This window comes from Bombina bombina, chromosome 1 (assembly GCF_027579735.1).
Source record: "Bombina bombina isolate aBomBom1 chromosome 1, aBomBom1.pri, whole genome shotgun sequence".
In the NCBI taxonomy this organism is placed as follows: domain Eukaryota; kingdom Metazoa; phylum Chordata; class Amphibia; order Anura; family Bombinatoridae; genus Bombina; species Bombina bombina.
In genome coordinates, this window is record NC_069499.1 from 1428741353 (window position 1) to 1428765809 (window position 24457).

General features: G+C 37.9%; 1 protein-coding gene across 2 annotated transcripts in view; it reads left to right on the forward strand.

Annotated features, from left to right (window-relative positions):
- The window catches only part of ADAMTSL4 (ADAMTS like 4), a 419450-nt gene that overhangs the window by 116903 nt on the left and 278090 nt on the right, over nucleotides 1–24457 (forward strand). For both annotated transcript variants that reach the window (XM_053705462.1, XM_053705467.1), the window contains one exon: nucleotides 5053–5777. In XM_053705462.1, coding sequence (XP_053561437.1) covers nucleotides 5053–5777 — 725 coding nt within the window. The remainder of the gene's footprint in view (nucleotides 1–5052; nucleotides 5778–24457) is intronic.

Genomic DNA, 24457 nt, shown 5'->3' on the forward strand with positions numbered 1-24457 from the left:
GTCCGTGCCTTGAAGTTCTACTTGCAGGCAACTAAAGATTTTCGTCAAACATCTGCCCTGTTTGTCGTTTATTCTGGACAGAGGAGAGGTCAAAAAGCTTCAGCTACTTCTCTCTCCTTTTGGCTTCGAAGCATAATACGCTTAGCCTATGAGACTGCTGGACAGCAGCCCCCTGAAAGGATTACAGCTCATTCTACTAGAGCTGTGGCTTCCACCTGGGCCTTTAAGAATGAGGCCTCTGTTGAACAGATTTGCAAGGCTGCGACTTGGTGTTCGCTTCACACTTTTTCAAAATTTTACAAATCAGACACTTTTGCTTCTTCGGAGGCTGTTTTTGGGAGAAAGGTTCTACAGGCAGTGGTTCCTTCCGTTTAAGTTCCTGCCTTGTCCCTCCCATCATCCGTGTACTTAAGCTTTGGTATTGGTATCCCACAAGTAATGGATGATCCGTGGACTGGATACACTTAACAAGAGAAAACATAATTTATGCTTACCTGATAAATTTATTTCTCTTGTAGTGTATCCAGTCCATGGCCCGCCCTGTCTTTTTAAGGCAGGTCTAAATTTTTAATTAAACTACAGTCACCACTGCACCCTATGGTTTCTCCTTTCTTGTCTTGTTTCGGTCGAATGACTGGATATGACATGTGAGGGGAGGAGCTATATAGCAGCTCTGCTTTGGGTGATCCTCTTGCAACTTCCTGTTGGGAAGGGAATATATCCCACAAGTAGTGGATGATCCGTGGACTGGATACACTACAAGAGAAATAAATTTATCAGGTAAGCATAAATTATGTTTTTATTGAGGTTTCAGAGTATACAAAATAAACATGGTTACATGGCTATAATGGGCATGAGTAAGAATCAGTATATAGATACAACAGTCATTAATGTCTATCGTATATATTGGAGTCTAACCATGTGGTGTCATATTTTGAGTAAGCTGCTAGCAGAGGTATCAAAGGAACTGATATATGATGTGCAATGTATATAATATACAATATATACAAAATGATAAAGGGATAAACACATTTATTAAAACAACTATAATAATAATATAATATACCACCAGTGGTTAAAAATTTATATAATACTATATGGCCATAAAAACTATAAAAAGATACTAAAAAATAGTTGATAGAACTATCTTCATTGAAAAGTCCCAGGTTGCTGAATAGGTTTAAATGAATCAATATATGTCCTCAAACAGGGCGTGGGTTGTAAACAACAGTGGACCGCAAATAGTTTGCATCGTAAACACTCTAAAGGACACTCTTCGGTATCAGAGGACTCACCAGGAATACAAAACCTCCTTCACTGTGGATTTCTCCGCTTCCTGCAGGCTGCTATACATTATTGTTAGACCCTCCAACTCGGTACTGTTCTAGCCAATCGGGAAGTCGGATTAACGGAGTTGTGAGTAAAGGATTTTCAAAATTACAAAGTCCACTGCAAATAATCCATATAGCTTAACAGAGCTCTCTGTGATAATGTGTTAAGTTACAACATGGCTACATTCATTCAATCTCCATCAACGCGTTTCAGCTGATAAAGCCTTTTTCTAGCCATGTTAAGCTATTTGGATTATTCGCAGTGGACACGCAGTGAGTTTTTTCCAAATTTGTATACACTGAAATCCTTTACTCACTACTCAGCGGCATTTAGCGACCTTCTTATTACCAAAAAGCAATGCCGAAGCATTTATGTCTGCTATTTCTGAACAAAGGGGATCCCAGAGAATCATTTACAACCATTTGTGCTATAATTGCACAAGCTGTTTGTAAATAATTTCAGTGAGAAACCTAAAATTGTGAAATGAAATATACCAAAATAGGCCTAGATCAATACTTTGGGTTGTCTACTAAAAAAAATATATAGTTTTGATAGGTAAATATAAAAAAAGGCTCTATTTCTGTTTAAATGTAGTGATGGCAAAAATTATAGAAATGCTCTGGTCTTTTAGGGAAGTTTTTCTCTGAAATGCCCGGACCTTAAGGGGATATAACCCTGACATTTGTATTTTTCATATGTCACATAGCATCACTAGCTGAAGTGCATTTTGTGGAACGCAGAATCCTGACCTTCCTAAATGCTGCATACTGATTGGTTGATATGTGCAGGAGCTCATTTATATCTGTCCTTAATTGACCACAGCAAAGGAGATACGTCACCAGAAACACTAAGGGTTAGATTATGCAACATCATGCTCATGCAAGCGTGATATTTTTGCTCCACTCAATAATACCACGTAAATGTGCAATGGTATTACAAGTGCGGTGCAGTGTGAAGGGGACCTCGTGTTCGCATTGCCCAGAAGACAAACGCTCACGAGAGCGTGCTTCCATAGGCTTCAATTGGAGCCACGTTTTCATGCCGATAGACACAGCAAACCACCTAGTACATCGCAGGGGCAAATCACGCAGCGGTGGGCAGCAATAAATAAATATATATGTATATAAGCATATATATTTATAGTAAAAACACAGTGCCCCATTGACCTCCATGTAAAGGCACTTTAAGTGCCATTTTTTCCCAAACACCCCACATCCCCTCACTTTAACCCCTTATAACTGCTTCGTGCTCATGTTTTTTTTTTATTTTAAAGAACTGTCCTCTTTATTTTGGGAAGGGGGGGGAATTGGGGCAACTTTTTATATTTAACCAGAAGTCTGATCTTTAATTAACTGAGTTTAGTGCAAAGTACTGACTAGGGATGGGCGAATGTGTAAATTTCCGAATTCAAATGTTAGAACAAATGTTATTACCGAAATTCGAATTACAAATCTAAATGTTGATACGAATGAATATTCTTAAAAATTCTATAATTGAATATTATTTACAGTTTTCGAATGTCACTTTCGAAATCGAATGTTTATAATTAGATCGAATGTCCACATTCGAAATTTCGAATTTAACATTCTGTTTAACAAATACTATTCAGAAGTTCAATAGTTCATGTGGTAGGGAATCTAGTAAATTGATACATAATAGATACAAATATATCCATTAGAATGTTTCTATTTCAATCAAATATTGCATAATTCGAATATTATATTGAAAATAAACAGTAGAAATACTATTACAAACATATAAATTCGAATTTTTCAAATTTGAATATTGCATAATTCGAATATTACATTTAAATAAAGCATTATAGAAATACTATTACATATATATAAATTCAAATTTTTCAAATTCGAATATTGCATAATTCGAATATTACATTTAAAGAGACACTAAACCCCAAAATTTTCTTTCATGAATCAGGTAGAGAATACAATTTTAAATAATATTCCAATTTACTTCTATTATCTAATTTGTTTCATTCTTTAGATATCCTTTGTTTAAGAAATAGCAATATACATGGGTGAGTCAATCACACGAGACATCTATGTGCAGCCACCAATCAGCAGCTACAGAGCCTATCTAGATATGCTTTTCAGCAAATAATATAATGAAAATGAAGCAAATTAGATAATAGAAGTAAATGAGAAAGTTGTTTAAAATTGTATGCTCTTTCTAAATCATGAAAGAAAAATGTTGGGTTTCATGTCCCTTTAAAGAAAGCCTTAGAAATACTATTACAAATATATAAATTCGAATTTTTCTAAACGAATATTTTCTAATGTAATCGTAAAATTAGAAACCGAACATTCGAAAATCGAATCTTAGAATGTTATATAAACATTCGAAATTTGATTTGAACGAATGTGTTAAAATTCGTTTCATTTTTCGAATGTTGCAAAACATTCGCCCATCCCTAGTACTGACGTTATTTAACATGCACCCTTTATGGGCACACGTTAAGATAGCGTACACTCCACAGAAAAAAGGTTCTCAAGGGTTATGTTCCTGATCTGCAAAAACAATTTGTTTCTTATTAAAAATTACAGTTTTAAATACATTTTTTTTATTTCCATATCGTTTGCAAACAAAGGATTCATTTCTGACATGTGAATAAATAAGTGAATAAACAACTCTTGCTTTGATTTAACTCACTCACAAAAAGTAAAATTTATAATCGGCAAATACTGCAAATTGCCTAAACCAGTTATTTAATTTGCTGCATTTGTAAATAATAGAATTGGCTTTTTGGTAAAAATCCCTTTGTACGAAAATAACAAAAGCGATGTACAGGTTATACGTTTAATAACGAAGGGCCCCGTGTACTAACCGGCGTGCGGACAAGCTTCTTAACTTGACTTGTTCGTCCGCTGGCCTGTATGCATTATTACACACTCCGATGAGTGTGCAATGCCCGTCCCTTCTCTCGCACGACAGAAGGGTCTGTCAATCACCCCAAGCGAGTTCGGTTTGATTTATCTTCGCCACCTGACATGTGCGAACCTGCCCCGCAAGGGCTCCGGAGCAGCTTACGCTGCTTCGTACATGGAGCCCTAATAGTTAATACAGTTGCAAGCTTTCAGGATACAGAGGTCCTTCTTATTTTTTATCGAAAGGATTTTTACTTTCTTTGCATACACTGCCCTTTTTCTGGTCTCTCTAAGGAATGCTAGACAAGCACACGTTTTACACTAAATCAAGAGGTATGTAAAGTACTTTTAAGTTTGTAAAATATTCACAATCAATCAAGGTTTATGTATTGACTGCAAAAAAATAAAGAGGCTGTAAGAGATAGCTATGGCAGCACTATGGCACCCAACTGCGTGAAAAGACATAAAACAATTTGTAAAATAAAGTTAATTTAAAATTAGCTAGGAACATTTCTTCAATATCGATGTGTTGGCAAAAAACTTATACGAAGAGTCAGGTTATGAAGTACTTTTATGTGTGACATCCCTGAGAATCACAGACGCTCTGAGATCCATTACATGAAACATTTTTGTAAACATATTCACAGAAAAAAATGTGTTCAAATTGGCACTACTGTGCATTTCAAATTTGAGTTTTATTTATCTTAAAACATGCTTTTGACAGACTTATTGATATTATTATATAGCTTTATTTGGCTGTAGGTTTGGAAACAGTGTTTCTTATTAATATGCGTTTGTTTTTGCCATATCTTATTTGAGCGTCTTTTCTGTTTTGCAGTTTAAGCATAGGACACCTCGACAAGCCTTGGAAGATGGAACTTCAGGTGCTAAAATATTGGGAACATGGAGTTCCTGGGGATCATGGTCTGTCTGCTCTCAGACCTGTGGTTTAGGAGTTATAGAGAGAAGCCGGACTTGCTTGTCTCCATATCAACAAGTTCCTTGGGTTCCAGGAGCAGAAGCAGCTCCTCCACTTATTCAGAGTCACTCACAGGTTCCATTTCATGATGAAAGGACCAACTTATATAACTTTGGGGCAGCAAGGCCAGCCTATCCCCTTCATACAGATAGTGACATTGCAGCTCCTCTTATTGTCCCTTCTGTTCCAAGAAATCCATCTTCTGTTCAGTATAATCCATTCAACCGTCATACACGCCAAGAGACACTTCCCTCAGGATCACAGTACCACAAGCGGGATCACACATCTAATCAGAGATTGCCATCAAACCGTGGAAGGTCAAGAGCACCGTTACCAGAGGCAGCACAAGTAAGAACACCCTATGGACAGGATGGACTTTATGCACCAGAAGCGATTTCCAATCACCGGAAACCTCAAGTAGATGCTCATCCAACCTTCAACAGGAAGAACATCTCCAGACAGGCTGACTCTTCTCCACCCTGGCCATTCTTTCCAGATTCTATACCTCTTTTAAAACCTGAGAACTGGGAAGAACAAAATCTAGGACGGGTTTCCCCAACCAAGGAATCTCGCTTCTCTAGAAGGTACAGTACTAGTATTCCATTTATAAGGGGTAAAATCTTTCTTAAAGGTTGTTAGAAATGTTAACATTTAATAAATTTTACTTAATTAAATAATGTGATTTAAAGTATAAAAATCAGTGTAAGTGAAAAATAATCAATAAAAAAAAAAATCAGTGTAAGTATACAACAGAGCTTTCATTTGTTACACATTAGGAGATTAATCACAAATTGCATCCATCCTCTATTAATGTTTCTCTTAATGAAACATGGGGCTCCCCAAACCTCACTCCGGAATGCTGAAACTTGCTCCAGGACTCTCCAGATTCCTCCCCAGACTGATTAGTCATGAAGCTAACAAAACCCACCTCTTATATATTTAAAATGTTGGGAGGATTATTTAAAATGTATGTGTAGACTTCAACAGGCTTCTGGCATTTCCCTTAAAGGGACACTGAAGTCAAAATTAAACTTTCATGATTCAGATAGAGCAGCAATTTTAAACAACTTTCCAATTTACTTCCATTAAAAATAATGTGCACAGTCTTTTATATTTACACTTTTTTTGAGTCACCAGCTCCTACTGAGCATGTGCAAGAACTCAGACTATACGTATATGCATTTGTGATTGGCTGATTGCTATCACATGGTACAGGGGGAGTGAAAATATACATAACTTTGATTATGCAAATCTGCTGTGTTTACTGGTCCTTTAAGACTAAGTGATATTGTATTGTCTTTTTATCATGCATTTGTTGATTATACAAATCTACTGTATTTACTGGTCCTTTCATTTTTTTTTTTGCTCCTCTATGTCAGATGAAATATAAATCTTATGTATAGGAAATAGTGGATTGCAAAGATCAAAAATATTCCAAGGTAGAATTTTTTTTCAAAATTATGGAATAATTATTAGATTAGGACCATATGCCCTAGTTATTATAACATGCATTTTTGATGCATCATTATCCAGAAATTAGATATTGTAGATTCAAATATAGGTGACCCACTAAAAGATTAAGTAGAGCATGCTGCTTGTTGATCATATAATCCCGTCCAAAACTAAGAAATTATCAACCAATCATGCTCCTGGACTGTCTTAACTACACCCATGATGCATTTCTTGCGCAGATAGAGCATATAGCCTATCCCAGGGCAACTCTGTCCACAGACCATACTGACTCCACCTTCATCCTCCTAGAGCAACATTTTCCCACAGCACATCCTGACTCTTCTTCCGTCCTCCATGAGCAACTCGGCCCACAGGCCACACCGACTCTATCCCAGTACAGTATCCTAGCTAGAAAACATTGGGAGGTAAGATGTAAGATTTTTGTTATACATCGGGTTGCACTCGTATTATAATAAGTGTTATTATTAACACTTCCTCTTGCACTAACCCGATCGCATATTCTCATGTGCACTAACCTGACATGAAAATATTAATATTTCATATTCCAGTGTTCTTCACATAGAAGAATATGTTCTATTTATTCATAAATACAAACACACATATATATATATATATATATATATATATATATATAATGTTTTTTTGGTTAAATATATATCTATACATATGTACAGGGCTTTTTTTCTGCCGGTACGCAACGATACGCTGTACCGGCACTTTTTTAAAGCACAGCAATGTTGCCTCTAACAAGCTACTGCACATGATGGAGTTAAAAAGGCACAGCTATATTTATTCATCATTACCCATCACTCTATGTTTACTGCGGGACATTACTATACTCGCCCTTTAGGTTAGCAGCTCTCATGGTCACCAATAATTTCTATACCTTCCCCTCTCGGACTGTAGTCTCTTTGTCTAAAAGGAGGCGTGCAAACTACAACTCCCTGTATGCTCCTTGCTTCTGCCACTTTTCTTGTTTGCGCTGCATGAGCTGAAACCCAGGAGCCGTTGGTCACTTTAAGGGCTGCCACTCCTAGGTTGTTATAAGCACTCATCTAGTAGGTCTTAATTTAGTTATCATTGAGCTAAGCATTCTTATAGAAATTATATATTGGTATAACAAATAAGTTGACTGTAAACACAATGGCCAATTATAACAATTTAAATGTGGTTGACAGCTTTAGAAAGTCGCAATTGTCATCAGATTCTACAAGGTTCGGGTAGATATTTGCTCTTTTCGGTTAGAACTGTTTATTAGTAAGCACGTACACCACTACACACTATATCTACAGATTGCAATGCAGTCCGTTACATACGCGATGTAACCAGGCAGGAAGTAAACACATGCAGAGAATAAACTATCAGCACGCAACATATCAACAATTGCTGCACTCTACGCGCAAATCAGGTTCAGGCCGGATAACAGTCTTTCCAGAAAGCAAGAAACCAGAATACCAAAATAATGCCCCTTATATGTTAGAACTTTTGCCACTTTTCCTGTTTGCACTGCGAGAGCTGAAACCCAGGATCCGTCTGACCAACAAAAACAGCTTCATGCGAGGTATACACATCTGTTTTGTTTAAGGCAACGTTATATTTAAGGCCAGGTAACTAATTATAAATGTAATTGTTTTAAATCTAATTTGTTAACAATATATATGTGGTTACCTTTAAACAAAGCCCTGCTGTGAGCAAAGCACGCTTGTAGTGCAAATATTGTTACCGGGAAAGCACAGTTTTTAAGGTAAGCGTGAAGTGTCAGTACTATCCTCACGATATTGCTATTGATATGTATGCAGCCTCTTCCTTACCACAATATACCAACATCAGTATCCAGGCACATGCATATAGCTAGTTTTTATCCTGAAATATAGGCATATAGGGTCTGGCCTTATCTTTACTATAAGTGTTGAGTGTGTGCATAATCTGTCTTCCAACTGCAGTAGGCACAAAATAAATGACATTATTGCATTTTTCCTCTTGCCTGGTCATTATAAGTAGTGATATATATATATATGGTAAAAGCATGGGCGAGGCTTCCATAGTTATTGAAATTATTTTACACTTAAATAAAGACATATATATATATATAAAGGGGCAGAGCTTTTATACCTGGGCCTCTGGGTTGTACTTGGCCCCTAGGTCAGAAATTGCCAGATCCTCCAATAGCATGGAGGTTTCTTTTTGGAATGGGCAGCTTATGATTAGAATGCTTGCCTATAACTATGGGTATTAAATACAATTACCTCTGTGTGTCAGAGTGTCAGTGTGTCTGTGTTAAAGGGATACTAAATCCAAATGTTTATCTTTCATGGTTCAGATAGAGCATGCAATTTAAAGCAACTTTCTAATTTATTCCTATTATAAATTTTTCTTCGTTCTCTTGCTATCTTTATTTGAAAAAAAGCAGGAATGTAATGCTTAGGAGTCGGCTTATTTTTGGTTCAGAACCTGGGTAGCTGAACCAAAAATGGGCTGACTCCTAAGCATTACATTCCTGCTTTTTCAAATTAAGATAGCAAGAGAACGAAGAAAGATTTATAATAGGAACCAAAAATGGGCTGGCTCCTAAGCTTAAATATCTGCTTTTTCAAATAAAGATAGCAAGAGAACGAAGACAAATGTATAAGGTCAGGTTTTCTGTGTGTTGTGTTTATAATGTTTGTAATGCTTCCCTGCGGGCCTGTCACCCAGGTTGCTCTGGGGTTAACTGCCTGGGTTGCTGGGAACTTTGCAGCTGTCTGTCAGTGTTCAGTGCTGTTTGCTGTGGCTTAGGATGTGTACCCACTCAGTCCAGTCTGTAAGTGTGGTCCATTCCTGTGTTTTGTATTTACATAGGGGAGGTTACAAAAGCCTGTGTCACCCTGGGAGGTTCCCAGTTGGTTTGTTTGGAATTATGCATTGTGTGTGTGCTGGTTTAGGGTCCCAGGAAGAGGGAGACCTTGTTGTGGTTCTGGGCTTGATCCTTTGGCGCCAAATGTAACTGATTTCACCCAGTTTTGCTTTTAAACATTACTGTGAATCTGCTGGCGAGTGCCAGGTTTTCTGTGTGTTGTGTTGATAATGTTTGTAATGCTTCCCTGTGGGCCTGTCACCCAGGTTGCTCTGGGGTTAACTGCCTGGGTTGCTTTGCAGCTGTCTGTCAGTGTTCAGGGCTGTGGAGTTTGCTGTGGCTTAGGATGTGTACTCAGTCTAGTCTGTGAGTGCGGTCCATTCCTGTGTTTTGTATTTACATAGGGGAGGTTACAAAAGCCTGTGTCACCCTGGGAGGTTCCCAGTTGGTTTGTTTGGAAGTATGCAATGTGTGTGTGCTGGTTTAGGGTCCCAGGAAGGGGGAGACCTTGTCGTGGTCCTGGGCTTGATCCTTTGGTGCCAAATGTAACTGACTTTCCCCAGTTTTGCTTTTAAACATTACTGTGAAACTGCTGGCGAGTGCCAGGTTTTCTGTGTGTTGTGTGTGTGTGTGTATATATATGTATATATATCTGTGAATAAAAAGTTACATTTTAAAATGGTGAGTTCCTTCCCCTTGCCTACTTTTCTATATATATATATATATATATATATATATATATATATATATATATATATATATATATATATATATATATATATATATACAGGGAGTGCAGAATTATTAGGCAAGTTGTATTTTTGAGGATTAATTTTATTATTGAACAACAACCATGTTCTTAATGAACCCAAAAAACTCATTAATATCAAAGCTGAATAGTTTTGGAAGTAGTTTTTAGTTTGTTTTTAGTTATAGCTATTTTAGGGGGATATCTGTGTGTGCAGGTGACTATTACTGTGCATAATTATTAGGCAACTTAACAAAAAACAAATATATACCCATTTCAATTATTTATTTTTACCAGTGAAACCAATATAACATCTCAACATTCACAAATATACATTTCTGACATTCAAAAACAAAACAAAAACAAATCAGTGACCAATATAGCCACCTTTCTTTGCAAGGACACTCAAAATTATGAAGAATTATGAACAATCTTACCCACAGGGAAACTATAGACAACATCAGCCCCATAATGATACCTACTCTTACCATGACAACTATCGCGAAAACAAACACCAACATTACCAACAAAATAACTCCTATTCAGATAAATCTTGGGATAAACCAAATCAATATAACAAAACACATAAACAGAATGATGGTTTCTACTATAGACCTAATGATAACATGGGATACTCTTCTCATAGATCTAGAGATCATAACTACACTGGTAGACCATGTAATACTACTGTTGACACACATAAAGAAACACCTCCAATACAAGAAAGAGTTTCCACCAATGACCCTAGGCTCCCTGATACTTCAAACCACTTTAGACCTATGAATAGATCATTTGAACCAACAAATAGATTTCAGCCTCTCAATTCTGATAATATTCAATCTCCCATTAATCCTACTACCTCTTACACTAATGAACAGAATAGGACTCCTTTTTTAGAGATGGGCCCAGACCACCGTGTAGAACACTGGTCCATGTCCCCCCGGCCACCTCGACAAAAAAGAATCCACACAAACGAGGAAACAGAGGAAAATCCTCAACCGCCAAAAAGGAAAAACTATTAAAATACAAAAAGGGAATATTTAATTTGTCAGACCACATATTATCTGACAATGAAATCAGAGTATTGGGTAGAGGTCTATCCTTTAGCCCCACTAATGGCCCTAATATGTTTCAATTGTTTGTGGATACAAACAGCTTCACTAGGAAACTTTCACTACAGAAATACTTCGCAGAGAAACGTCTGAAAAATACTGACTGTATACCCATTGTTTTGAACTCCATGGATAAACATTTAAAAGATGGTATCATTACATTTGAACCAGACACACTATTGCAACAACTGAATGATAAATATATCCAAACAGACTTTAAGCCCAAATCTAATTTTAATCCTCCCCGTGTGAAAAATTCACACATCAGTATTTTTCAATCGATGGTACTAAAGGATTTTGAAAAACTTACAAAAAAAGCCAAATATAGGCATAATTTAAGTCCTGGCGAACGTCAAGCCCTCAAATCACTCAGTGCGAATAAGAACATTGTAATACGCCAGGCGGACAAAGGAGGGGGCATTGTTCTTCAAAACAGGTCGGATTATATTCTAGAGGCCGATAGGATCTTAAAAGATGATAGCTATTATAAATTATTAGCCAAAGACCCTACCCCCATCTATCAGAAACAACTCTATTCATTACTCAAAGAAGGATTTGATGAGGGCATTATATCCAAAAAAGAAAAGGAATATCTCTATCCTAAAAACCCTAATGTGGCATTTTACTACCATTTGCCTAAGATTCACAAAAATATATCCCTTCCCCCTGGTCGTCCGATTGTGGCAGGCATTGACAGCCTGACTGACCATCTTTCAGCTTATATAGATTCTTTCTTACAGAAACACGTAATCAATCTACCCTCTTTCATTAGGGATTCCACAGATCTCCTCAACAAATTAAATAGGTTGGACATCAAAAAAACTGATGATGAACTGTGGTGGATTACCAGCGATGTGAGCTCGCTCTATTCTAATATCCCACACGACAAAGGATTGTCGGTTATTCAATCCTACTTGGCAACCGATATTTATATGCCATTGAGACAACAGCAATTCATCAGTGAAATAATCTATTTTATATTACACCATAATTATTTTCTTTATCAGGGATCTTACTACCTCCAGGTAAAAGGTACGGCCATGGGCACCAGATTCGCACCCAGTTTTGCCAATTTATATATGGGCAAATTTGAGGAGACCCACATATATGGGTCTACTATGGGTGCGAGTCTGGTGTTCTATGGCCGGTATATAGATGACCTTCTGATTCTGTTTAGGGGCACTGTAGAGGAGGCCACTACCTTCACCTCCTCACTTAACATCAATGAATTTGATCTGGAATTCACCTCCAATATTCAATCCAATACTATTGAATTTTTGGACCTATCTCTATCCTTTTCTACGAGTGGGACAATTATATCTGAAACTTTTTTCAAAAAAGTTGATTGTAATAGTTTCTTAAATTTCAACAGTAACCACTATATTAGCTGGAAGAAAAATGTGCCCTACGGACAGTTTAGGCGAATAAGACGCAACTGTAGTACTATCGAAAGTTATAAGAAACAATCTCTAGTTTTGAAGGATAGATTTTTGGAAAAGGGATATCCTTTGGACTTGATCCAAAAAGGATATATTAGAGCCTTACAGGATGATAGGAACACTTATTTAACATCTGATAAGACCCAAAAAAAGACTAAAAAAGAACAAACAATTGAAAACTACAATAAAACACCATTATTCATTACTGGATATAATAATAACTATCGTGAGATCCAAAAAATCATATTAAAACATTGGCCCATTATTAGCGATGATCCACACCTTAAAAAACTAATCCCATCTAAACCAAGGATTGTATATAGAAGAGCGCCGACTCTTAAGAACAGACTGGCCCCTAGCAAAATTGTAAGGGATAGGGTCATTTGTTCTGATCATAGACCATGCCAAAAAAGAACCTTTCTGGGCAATTTTGTTCCCCCAACTGGAGTGTACAAATGTTTGAAGAGAAAATGCAATATGTGCAGAGTCATAAAAAGAGGTACCAATACTTTCTCCTCTAATCAAACAGGAGAAGAGTTTAAAATCAGCAAGAGGTTATCCTGTGAGTCGACCTATGTGATCTATTTAGTGAACTGTTCATGTGGAGCCCAATATGTAGGACGCACTAGTCGTGCTATAAAGAAACGTTGGAGTGAACACACTTACAACATTAAGAGGAATTACCTCAAACATAGTCTGTCAAGACATTGTGCCTTTGCACATAAAGGAAGCACAAAAACGCTGTCAATACTACCTATTGAGCAAATACCTTGAAACAGTAATAATGCCTTTCTTAACTTGCGTCGTAGGGAGACCTACTGGATACACAAACTTCACACCCTGGTACCAGACGGTCTCAATGAATGTGTGGATTTAGCCGCTTTTGACATCTGATTGGCTATACTTATCTAATTTCTGCTTTCCTCTTCAGCACTCATTATATTGGTTTAATGAGTGATCTGAGGGCTCTTAGGTTAGGTACACAGTTATATTATCTTACCACTGTCTGTCACCACGAAAATAGGGTTATATATCTATACCTCTATCTTAATGATGTAAATTATATATCCATATCCATATCTCTATCTTAATGATGCAAGTCTTTATATATTTTTACTCATTTCTCCATATATCACACATACCCTCCTACCTTCACATACACCTTTATAAAATACATACAAAGGATATGATAGGCCTTTGACACTAATGGTGCTTCTATTAGTATACCATCAATTGGATTTGGTATATAACACACTAACACAATCCTCTATTGCATATATATATATATACTTTTATTATAATAATTATATTATGTATCATAATATTAGTCACATATACACACAGTCACGTATACACTTATAAATCATTTAGAATTTATCTACACATAATTAGGGTGTACATATGTAGATTATACCACATATAAATATTTGTCGCATTAATAGTCACAATATACACTTTATGGGGCTTTAATTTAGCCAATAACGGGTTCTCTGTCATTAGTCATACTTGCGTATCCCACAGATCACTACAATATTGCACTTGTTCATTTAGTTTGATGATAATGTAATATATATAATCCCATATAAATAGACACGCGCGAACATAGAAGTCCTTATTGGGAGATGTTACTATTATGACTGGGCTGATGTTAATACAGTTTACATATAACAACACATAAGACATTTTAGATAGACATATTATATACATTTATCCCAATCAATCTATACATTAGACACATTACATTTAGTTCACGGAAATTGGTTGGGAGACTACACTGATAGATTATCTTATGCTTTATGAATATCTATAACTTCTGTTGATAACTAGTTCCGATAATACAACATAGATTAGTAGTTTATCAAATTGTCTCCGTTTTATTCATCATCACACAGTTATCACTATTACACTAATGTTGAGGAAAAGGTAACTTCAGATTGAGAACATAGATAGTTAGTCTGTGACGAGGAAGATAATATCTACAACCGTAATGGGATATTGCCCTAACTCTATTTACAGGAAAGTTTGTGATCTAAATAATATAGGAGTGTATCCTAATAACTATCCCAGCACACCATGATATATTTTTAGTATCAGAACCTCTCTAAACAAATTGATCAGCATCAGAATATCGCTACGATACTTAGGGGATACACGCATGCGCATCTGTAAGACAGAGACTGACAGATGACATCACACGCATGCGCAGTAACAAGTAGAGAACGCCGTAGGAAATGCCAATATGAAAGTTTACTTTCTATCGACACATCGCCACACGATATAACAATATCAACCTCAAGTAAGGCAAGTATATATTAATACTAACCTCAAGTAAGCTAATGCATCTCTAATACTGCAGAGCCATTAATACGGGGAATTTGTACAACTATATCACGCATATGAGTTCACTTGTCAGTGGTGCCTAACAGGATTTTTGATCCTTTAGATGGATAAACATATATGAGAATACATAGTGGGGGAATTAAATAAACAAACAAACACTATTGTTGGTATACATCATCCACTACAATGTTATGATCTATAATGTGAGTTACACTTGTCATCCACTATAGCGAATGCTGATAGGGTAATCTAAAAAGAAATTTCTTCATGCCACCCCCCTAACAGGTGTGTCCAATTAAAGCTGATACATATGTTGGCTATAAGTAGCAAGTGTTTTAGTTATATGTTGTAAGCCTGATGAAACAGCCTGTGTGCTGAGAAACGCGTCGCTTGTTTTTACTTGTTTTTATATAGTAAATATTACTTTTTTTATAAAAACACTTGCTCCTGTGCATTATTTGGACCAAACCTTGGCCTTCATTGGGACCTTTGCTGTTTGCTTCCTGTGGGAACCCTGTCATAGTCTGTTGGGTGACTGTATTGATCCCATCCTGCCTGATTTGCATCACTGGAGATGCTTTACCAATTGTGAGTATATTACTTAAATAGAGTAATATATCTTGGGACCAAACTGTACTAGGCCATATAGGCACCCCTGTGTCTCTTTATATTTCCACTACAGATTAATCCTATCTACCCTAGAGGTCGGTCTGCTGGGTGACTGTGATTGATCCCAGACTGCTTCTATTGCACTAACTGAAGTGCATTTCAAATTGTGAGTTTATACTAGCACAACTAGACCATAATTATTGTGTTGAACAAACAATATTGGGCCATGTGGCGCATCTGTCTCTTTCTTTATTGTAGATCATACACTCAAAAGCTTGCCATCCATGGATTCTGTCAGTGTTTTGATCTGTTCACCATCAACATTGCGTGCAGCAGCAACCACAGCCTCCCGGACACTGTTCAGAGAGGTGTACTGTTTTCCCTCCTTGTAAATCTCACATTTGATGATGGACCACAGGTTCTCAATGGGGTTCAGATCAGGTGAACAAGGAGGCCATGTCATTAGATTTTCTTCTTTTATACCCTTTCTTGCCAGCCACGCTGTGGAGTACTTGGACGCGTGTGATGGAGCATTGTCCTGCATGAAAATCATGTTTTTCTTGAAGGATGCAGACTTCTTCCTGTACCACTGCTTGAAGAAGGTGTCTTCCAGAAACTGGCAGTAGGACTGGGAGTTGAGCTTGACTCCATCCTCAACCCGAAAAGGCCCCACAAGCTCATCTTTGATGATACCAGCCCAAACCAGTACTCCACCTCCACCTTGCTGGCGTCTGAGTCGGACTGGAGCTCTCTGCCCTTTACCAATCCAGCTACGGGCCCATCCATCTGGCCCATCAAGACTCACTCTCATTTCATCAGTCCATAAAACCTTAGAAAAATCAGTCTTGAGATATTTCTTGGCCCAGTCTTGACGTTTCAGCTTGTGTGTCTTGTTCAGTGGTGGTCGTCTTTCAGCCTTTCTTACCTTGGCCATGTCTCTGAGTATTGCACACCTTGTGCTTTTGGGGCACTCCAGTGATGTTGCAGCTCTGAAATATGGCCAAACTGGTGGCAAGTGGCATCTTGGCAGCTGCACCCTTGACTTTTCTCAGTTCATGGGCAGTTATTTTGCGCCTTGGTTTTTCCACACGCTTCTTGCGACCCTGTTGACTATTTTGAATGAAACGCTTGATTGTTCGATGATCACGCTTCAGAAGCTTTGCAATTTTAAGAGTGCTGCATCCCTCTGCAAGATATCTCACTATTTTTGACTTTTCTGAGCCTGTCAAGTCCTTCTTTTGACCCATTTTGCCAAAGGAAAGGAAGTTGCCTAATAATTATGCACACCTGATATAGGGTGTTGATGTCATTAGACCACACCCCTTCTCATTTCAGAGATGCACATCACCTAATATGCTAAATTGGTAGTAGGCTTTCGAGCCTATACAGCTTGGAGTAAGACAACATGCATAAAGAGGATGATGTGGTCAAAATACTCATTTGCCTAATAATTCTGCACTCCCTGTATATATATATATATATATATATATATATATATATATATATATATATATATATAGGAATATCTATTTATAAATACATAGAACATATTCGGCTATGTGCAGAACATTGTAATGTGAAAAAGCTACAGTAAATACATAGTTAAAATCTTGATTAAAAAAAGAATATTACATAAATATGTTTTTTCAAGTTTTATCTACTTAACTGCAAAGGGCTCCAATGCACTTATGTATATGTATTCATGTGTATTTAGGCCTTTATATGTGTATATATGTCTGTAAATACATATATACACATATAAATACATCTGTACACATATATAGACATATATCTATACATACATATACATCTTTAGACATGTATATGTATGTATCTCAATGTTAAAGCCCTTTGCCTGCCTTTTTTTCTAACCTGAGATCTCATATCTTTGAGCCCTTATAACTTTTTTTGTGCAATATTTTTTTTTTATTGATCTATTTTTATTTTGAAAAAGTTTTTATTAAATTTTTTCTTAATCTTTTTTTTTTCCTCTTTAACAATTCCATAAGAAAATAAAACATTACATAACGTAAATTGGCATGTACAGTCAATCATAATAAAACATTTAAAATGGTTTCCGTATTGTCCATTTCCAGAGTTTAATGCAGAATCTAATATCATAATTAAGCGGGAACAGAGACAGATCCTGTTCACCTGGTAAATGTGATCTGTGGTTAACCTTCGGTCCCGGCTCTCTCTCTTAAGTTAGTATAACCGAGTGTATTGATTTTATAAGGTCTCAGCCTCCACCCGTCTCCTAGCCTCCCTGTACATAATGAATGGTTCCCATTGCATAATGAACGCATCTTTGGCGTTCAGGTTCTCTGCTGCTAAACTTGCCATCTCATAGTGGTGGATTATTTTCCTTTCGATAAAGGTGAAGCCTGGAGGAGTGGATTTCCAGTGCTGTGCAATGCAAATCCTGACTACTGTACAAATGGTCCTAGCTAGTTTTTGGTGTTGTTTTAGTATGGTGGGGATAGGAAAGTGTAAAAGAGCATGTTCCGGAGATAGTGTAATAGGTCTGTGGAAGATTTTGCTAAGAAGCTCTGAGGTTTTCTCCCAGATTTCTTTTGTTCTGCAACACTCCCACCACATGTGAATGTACGTTCCTCTCTCAGCACACCCTCTGTAGCATGGGTTTCGGGAGGGTTCATCAGATCCCCCGAATCTAGTTGGATAAAAATACCATTGGAAAGCCACCTTAAGGTAGTTTTCTTTTAAAGTGGCATTGTGTGAGAAAGAAAGGCCCTGGGCTAGGTTAGATTTCCATGTTTCTAAAGACCATGTCTTGTTCAGGTCCCGTTCCCATTTCAGTATGTTTGGAGGCTTATTTTCGCTAGGGGAGTTATTAAATATAGGGTAGAGTGTTGAGATTGTACCAAATGTCAGCTCTCTGGATAAGCATAGTGATTCAAAAGTTGTGTTTAGTGGCAATTTAGCGAGGTCTGTCACTGCTCTTGTTCTGGATTTAAGCTGTAGGTAATGATACCATATGTTTCTATCATTGGGGTCTGTGTCTCGGTATTGTTCAAATGAAATGAAGTCTCCATCTATATATACATCAGCAATTCTATATAAGCCTCTATTAGCCCATTTCTTTTGTGTAGGGAGGTCTATTAGGGTTTGTGGTAAAACTAATGGTGTTAGTTTCGATTTATCCTGTATTAGGGGGTACTTGGCAGTTAATTTGTTCCACAGGAAAACCGTGTGAGCTATCGCTACATATTTATGTAGCGAAGGATTACTGTATTTTTTTGGGGTCCAAAGCAATCTAGAAATCTGATCTGTGTTAACTATTTGTGTTTCAATCTGTGTCCACACTGGTCGTTTTGTATCGTTAATCCAATGTATTGTTTGGGCCATGCGGGCCGAGTAGTAGTAGGAGACCAAGTGTGGGAGGCCCAACCCCCCATCCCTTCTATGCCTGCTCATGATTTTTTTGCTTATTCTAGCACGTTTTCCTTGCCAGACAAATCTCATAATATCTTTTTGTAGGGCATTGAGCTCCGCTATAGGGACTGAAATCGGTAAGGACCGAAACAGATATAAAATTTTTGGGAGCAGGGTCATTTTCGTGGAAACAATCCTACCATAGAATGAAATTTTGAGCTTTAGCCATTTCGTGATTAGGTTCCTGATATGTGTGAACATGGGTGTATAGTTTGCTTGGTATAGTGAATGGATGTCAGGCGTGAGGTTTATTCCTAGATATTTAAGTTTTCTATGTGCCCATGTGAAAGAAAAGTTGATTTCTAGCAATTTTTTGGTGTGTTGGGGTAAATTAATGCTGAGCGCTTCACACTTATCCCCATTAATCTTGTACCCCGATAAGATTCCATAGTGGTGAAGCTTTGCGTAAAGGGGGGGAGTGAAAGGAGGGGTTTAGTTAGTGATAGAATAATGTCATCCGCGAATAGCGAAATTTTATATTCATTGGTCCCTACACGGATGCCTGAGATGTTGGGGTCATTTCTAATCTGGATGGCCAATGGTTCAATGCAAAGGGCGAATAACAATGGGGATAGGGGGCATCCCTGTCTTGTTCCATTCCTAATTTGTATTGGCTGGGACTGGTACCCTGAGAGTTTGATGAAGGCCGAGGGGTTGGAATACAGTATGGTCAGGGCATCACGGAAGCTTCCCGTGATACCTGTGTTCTCTAGCACCGCAAACATGTAATTCCAATTAATTCTATCAAACGCCTTCTCTGCATCCAAGGAGAGGAACAGAGAAGGCGTTTTTTCAGCATTGGCTATGTTAATCAGGTCAATAATTTTGCGAATGTTATCTGGGGCCTCCCTGTTTTTTATAAAGCCCACCTGGTCCGGATGGATTATCCTTACTAGTATGGGATTAAGTCTGTTTGCTAAAATTTTTGTCAGGATTTTAATATCTTGGTTGATTAAGGATATAGGTCTATAGTTTTGGCAATGTTGTAAATTCTTACCGGGTTTCGGGATGACAGCTATTCTGGCCATGAGCATTTCTTTGGGAACCTCATTTTTTTGTAGTATAGAATTAAACATTTGCGAAAGCAGGGGTGCTAGTTCCTCTAAGAATAATTTATAGAAAAGACCAGAGTATCCATCCGGGCCAGGTGTTTTAGAGCTTTTCAGATTTTTTATAGTATTCTTTACTTCAGTCTCGGTAATTGGGGCATTCAAACTAGCTCTCTCTTCCTCAGTGATCTTAGGGAGATGATTCAAGTCTAAGAATGTATTCAAATTGTCGGGTCTATCAGGAGCTCCTTGGCACGTCGGGAGGTTGTAAAGTCTTTGATAGAAATCTGCAAAGGTATTGGCAATTTGTAGGGGGTCATTGGTGCTTTTATTGTCTGGGAGTTGGAGTTGTGGGACTGTGGTGTTTCTGGTTATTTCTTTGAGTTTGTTAGCTAACATTTTGTCGGGCTTGTTTCCATATATGTAATAGTGGGTGTCTATCTGCTTGATGGACCTAGCCGCTTCTTTATTCAATAATCTATCTATTTCGTCATTTATAGTTTTTAGTTCTGTTCTCTTTTTTCTGCTAGTGTTGGCAGTAACTTGAGATCTTAGGATATTAGCTTCTGACTGTAATTGTGCAAGTTGGGCTCTGTTTTGCTTGTCACGTTTGCTGGATTCAGTTATTAGATTCCCTCTTATATAAGCTTTTAGTGCTCCCCACACAAAGGATGGGTTAGGTGTGCTTCCTGTATTAAGTCTTATGAAGTCTACTATATGTTCCCTGATCTTCTGTGAGACCAAAGCATCTTGTAATATGCTGGCATTGAGGGACCAAGATTTGGATCTGTTGGGGTTTACGACCCCTGATAAGGTTACTTCCACCATAGAGTGGTCTGACCAAGGGCAGTTTAAGATTTTAGCAGTGGATAGGAGTGGAACCAAAATCTGACTGAGGAATATGTAATCCAGTCTAGATTGAGTGTGATGCATTGGGGAAAAATAGGTATAGTCTTTGACCTTTTCATTTAGTGACCTCCAACTGTCAATCAGATTATGGTCCAGGGTGAAATCTTTCAAGATGTTTCTTACTGATCTAGGGTGTCTGATCTGTGAAGTTTGATTTGTAGTCCTATCCATATCTTGGTCTAGGGATAGGTTAAAGTCGCCTCCTATAATGATCTTGTGCCTTTTCCATTGTGTCAGTAGCTTACTTAGTTTAGATATGAAGGAGGCCTGTTGCTCGTTGGGGGCGTAAACGTTAATGATGAGTATCGGGGTATTTTGGATTAATCCTTTAATTAGTAAAAATCTACCTTCTCTATCTCTGATAATTTCCTCCTCTTTGAAATTCAAGGATGAGTGTAGCAATACTGTGACCCCACATTTCTTTCTCCCACTTATAGCATGGTATTGTGTCGGGTATGATTTGTCCCAGTATTTAGGGGTAAAGTCTCTAGAGAAATGAGTTTCTTGTAACAGAACTATGTGGGCGCGTAATGATTTATAAGTAGTGATTGCTTTTTTTCTTTTTAAATCCGAGTTGAGACCTCTGACATTATGAGATATGATTTTTATAGACATTTTAGGTATAAATGTGTATCGCTATTTGTCTGAACCCTTAGGTGTGGGGGAGCAGGGGGTATGCGTGTTGTAATAGATGTTGACTGGGGTTCTATTCCTGGTGTAATGCTATAGATGAGAGAGCCGGGACTTACCTCGAAACCCCACCAAGGGGGGATGCTTGGATCCTTGATATGGAGAACAGTGAACATTGTTAACATAGGTGTCATAGATAGGTTAACCTTAGTGACTTGACGACATGCCTGGACAAATAGAACATACATAATTATAAACATAATAACTTTAAACTTTAACATAGTATCCCTTTTCAGGGATAAACTTAGAGATGTAGAGGGTAAAGGGCTCTTCTCAAACATTTAAATCAGATGTTCCTAGATTTGGACTGATAGGGGTTAAGGGGAGGGGGGAGTGGATGGTGAATGGATGGATAAGCTTTTCAATATCTTAGTTTAGCGAGGGGGTATGGGGGAAGGGGGGAGAAGGTTGCAATAATGACAAAAGATAAAAGTGATAGTATAAACATTTAGAACCTCAACGGCGACCTTAGCGCCAACAGTAACAGCAACAATGATAACAGCTGCCCCTAAGTAAGGCAGAGATAATGCCCCAATCTGCATGATCTTATCTAGAAAAGTTTAGGTATATCACGGCTGTGAGATATAGTGTCACTTTTGAAAAAGCAGATGGGCGGTTGTGTCCTGTAAGGACTTAAGTATAGTAATACTTCCCATTCTGAACTAAAGCATGGTGGTTACAGTAGTCCTCTGCATCGCTTGTTTCATCAAGTCGGTAGAGTCTCTTCTTCCGTAGGTGACTCAGAGTCAGAGTGGTTGCTTGGAATGTCCTTTGCTTTTCTTGGCTTTTTAGCTTGACCTACCGGGGACCATTCCTTTTGTATAGGTTTCCTCTGGGTATTCTTAATAGGGGGTGTTTGGGGAGAATCAAAGGGGATCCCCAGCTTGCGGAGGATAGATGAACCTTCACTCATGTTGGAGCAGGTGTGGGTAGCGTTGGCGTGTGTGAAGGCTAATTTGAAGGGGAAAAGCCATCTGTATTTTATCTGTGCTTTGCTGAGGGCTTGTGTAATAGGTTTAAGATCTCTCCTCTTCCTCAATGTGATCGGGGCAATATCTGCATACACTTGGATTGAGTGTCCCTCAAATTTGATATCTGGCAATTGTCTGGCTGCTTTAAGGATAGACTCTTTTACATGAAAATAGTGTAGTTTGAGGACAATGTCTCTTATGGTGGACTGTTGTGGTTTGGTTAAAGCTCTGTGAATTCTGTCCATCAAGAGTTTATCTGAGTCAACATCTGGAACCAATTGGTGGAAAAGTGCAGTCACTGTCTCTTCCAAGTTTTTATATGATTCTGGTAGATTCCTAATGCGTAAGTTAGATCTGCGGGATCTGTTCTCAAGATCTTCAATTTGCTCTTCTAATTTATATAGATATTCTTCATGTTCTGAAATGGTTTTCTGCAAATATGGTATTTCTTCCGCTATCACTTCAGTTTTTTCCTCTAGCTCTGCTGTGCGGTTTCCTATTTCTTTGATATCTTGGCGTAGCTCAGACAGTGCAGATTTCAATTCTTCTTGAAAAAGAGATTTAATTTGAGAGAGTAGTTCCTTATTATGGGTTTCAGCTGGGAGAGATGCAGAAATTTCTGTCATACTGGAGTTCAGGGTATCTCCTTGAGAAGGGGACTCTTTATTCAACTGTCTTTGTTTAAGTTGAGATTTAGATAGGCATTCCTTGACGGTTTGTGTTTTATTCTTCATCATGAATTATAGTAGGAGACCCACGAGGGATGGATTCTTTAGAGTAGTAGTTAGCTTTAGTTTGATTATCAGCTCAGGGGTGTCGATTTGAGGTTCAAGCTTTTTTTTTTTCCTTTTCTTTTTTTCAATGTGTCATTGCATTGGGGGTGAGTTACAGATCTACTGTGCAGTTTGGGAGGTGCATAATTAGGCCACTTTACCCTCTCTTTATCACGTTTACAACAGTGTCATAGTAGGAAATGTGAATAAGCTTTGTTCAATGAGCAGAGGGGGGGATTGAATCTCTGTATTTGAAATTTAACAGTTCCTCAGTCTGCAGACTTTCTACCCACTTTAATCGCTCCTAATGTGACTCCCTGGGCGCAGTCTTGAGTTCTGCTTCCTTAGGCTCAGGAGGTGTCAATGTTGTCACAGGGTAGTGTGATGAGGAACTTTATATGTTTAAATTTGTTTTAGTACATTGAGAGTAGATTAGATATGTGGGTCGCTTACTTTGGAGGAGCTACCTATTCAGTTAAAACAGGCGTGGGTTCATTAAGCTGTCTTTTTCTTGCAGTGATGTTATGTGCTGTGATTTAACAGCTCCTCTGTCTAATGACTCAGCTCCTTCTAGTGAATCTCCCAGGGTGTCCCCCAAAGTTTTGTGCAATATTTTTTTTAAATAATTTTCCTTCCTAAGACAGGGAGAGTCCATGGCTTCATTCCTTACTGTTGGGAAATACAACACCTGGCAACCAGGAGGAGACAGAGACACCCCAGCCAAAGGCTTAAATATCTCTCCCACTTCCTCATTACCCCAGTCATTCTTTGCCTTTCGTCACAATAGGAGGTGGCAGAGAAGTGTCGGAAGATTCGGAGAGTCCTGAAAAGGGTGTCTGGAGTTTTAAATAGTCATGTCAACCTC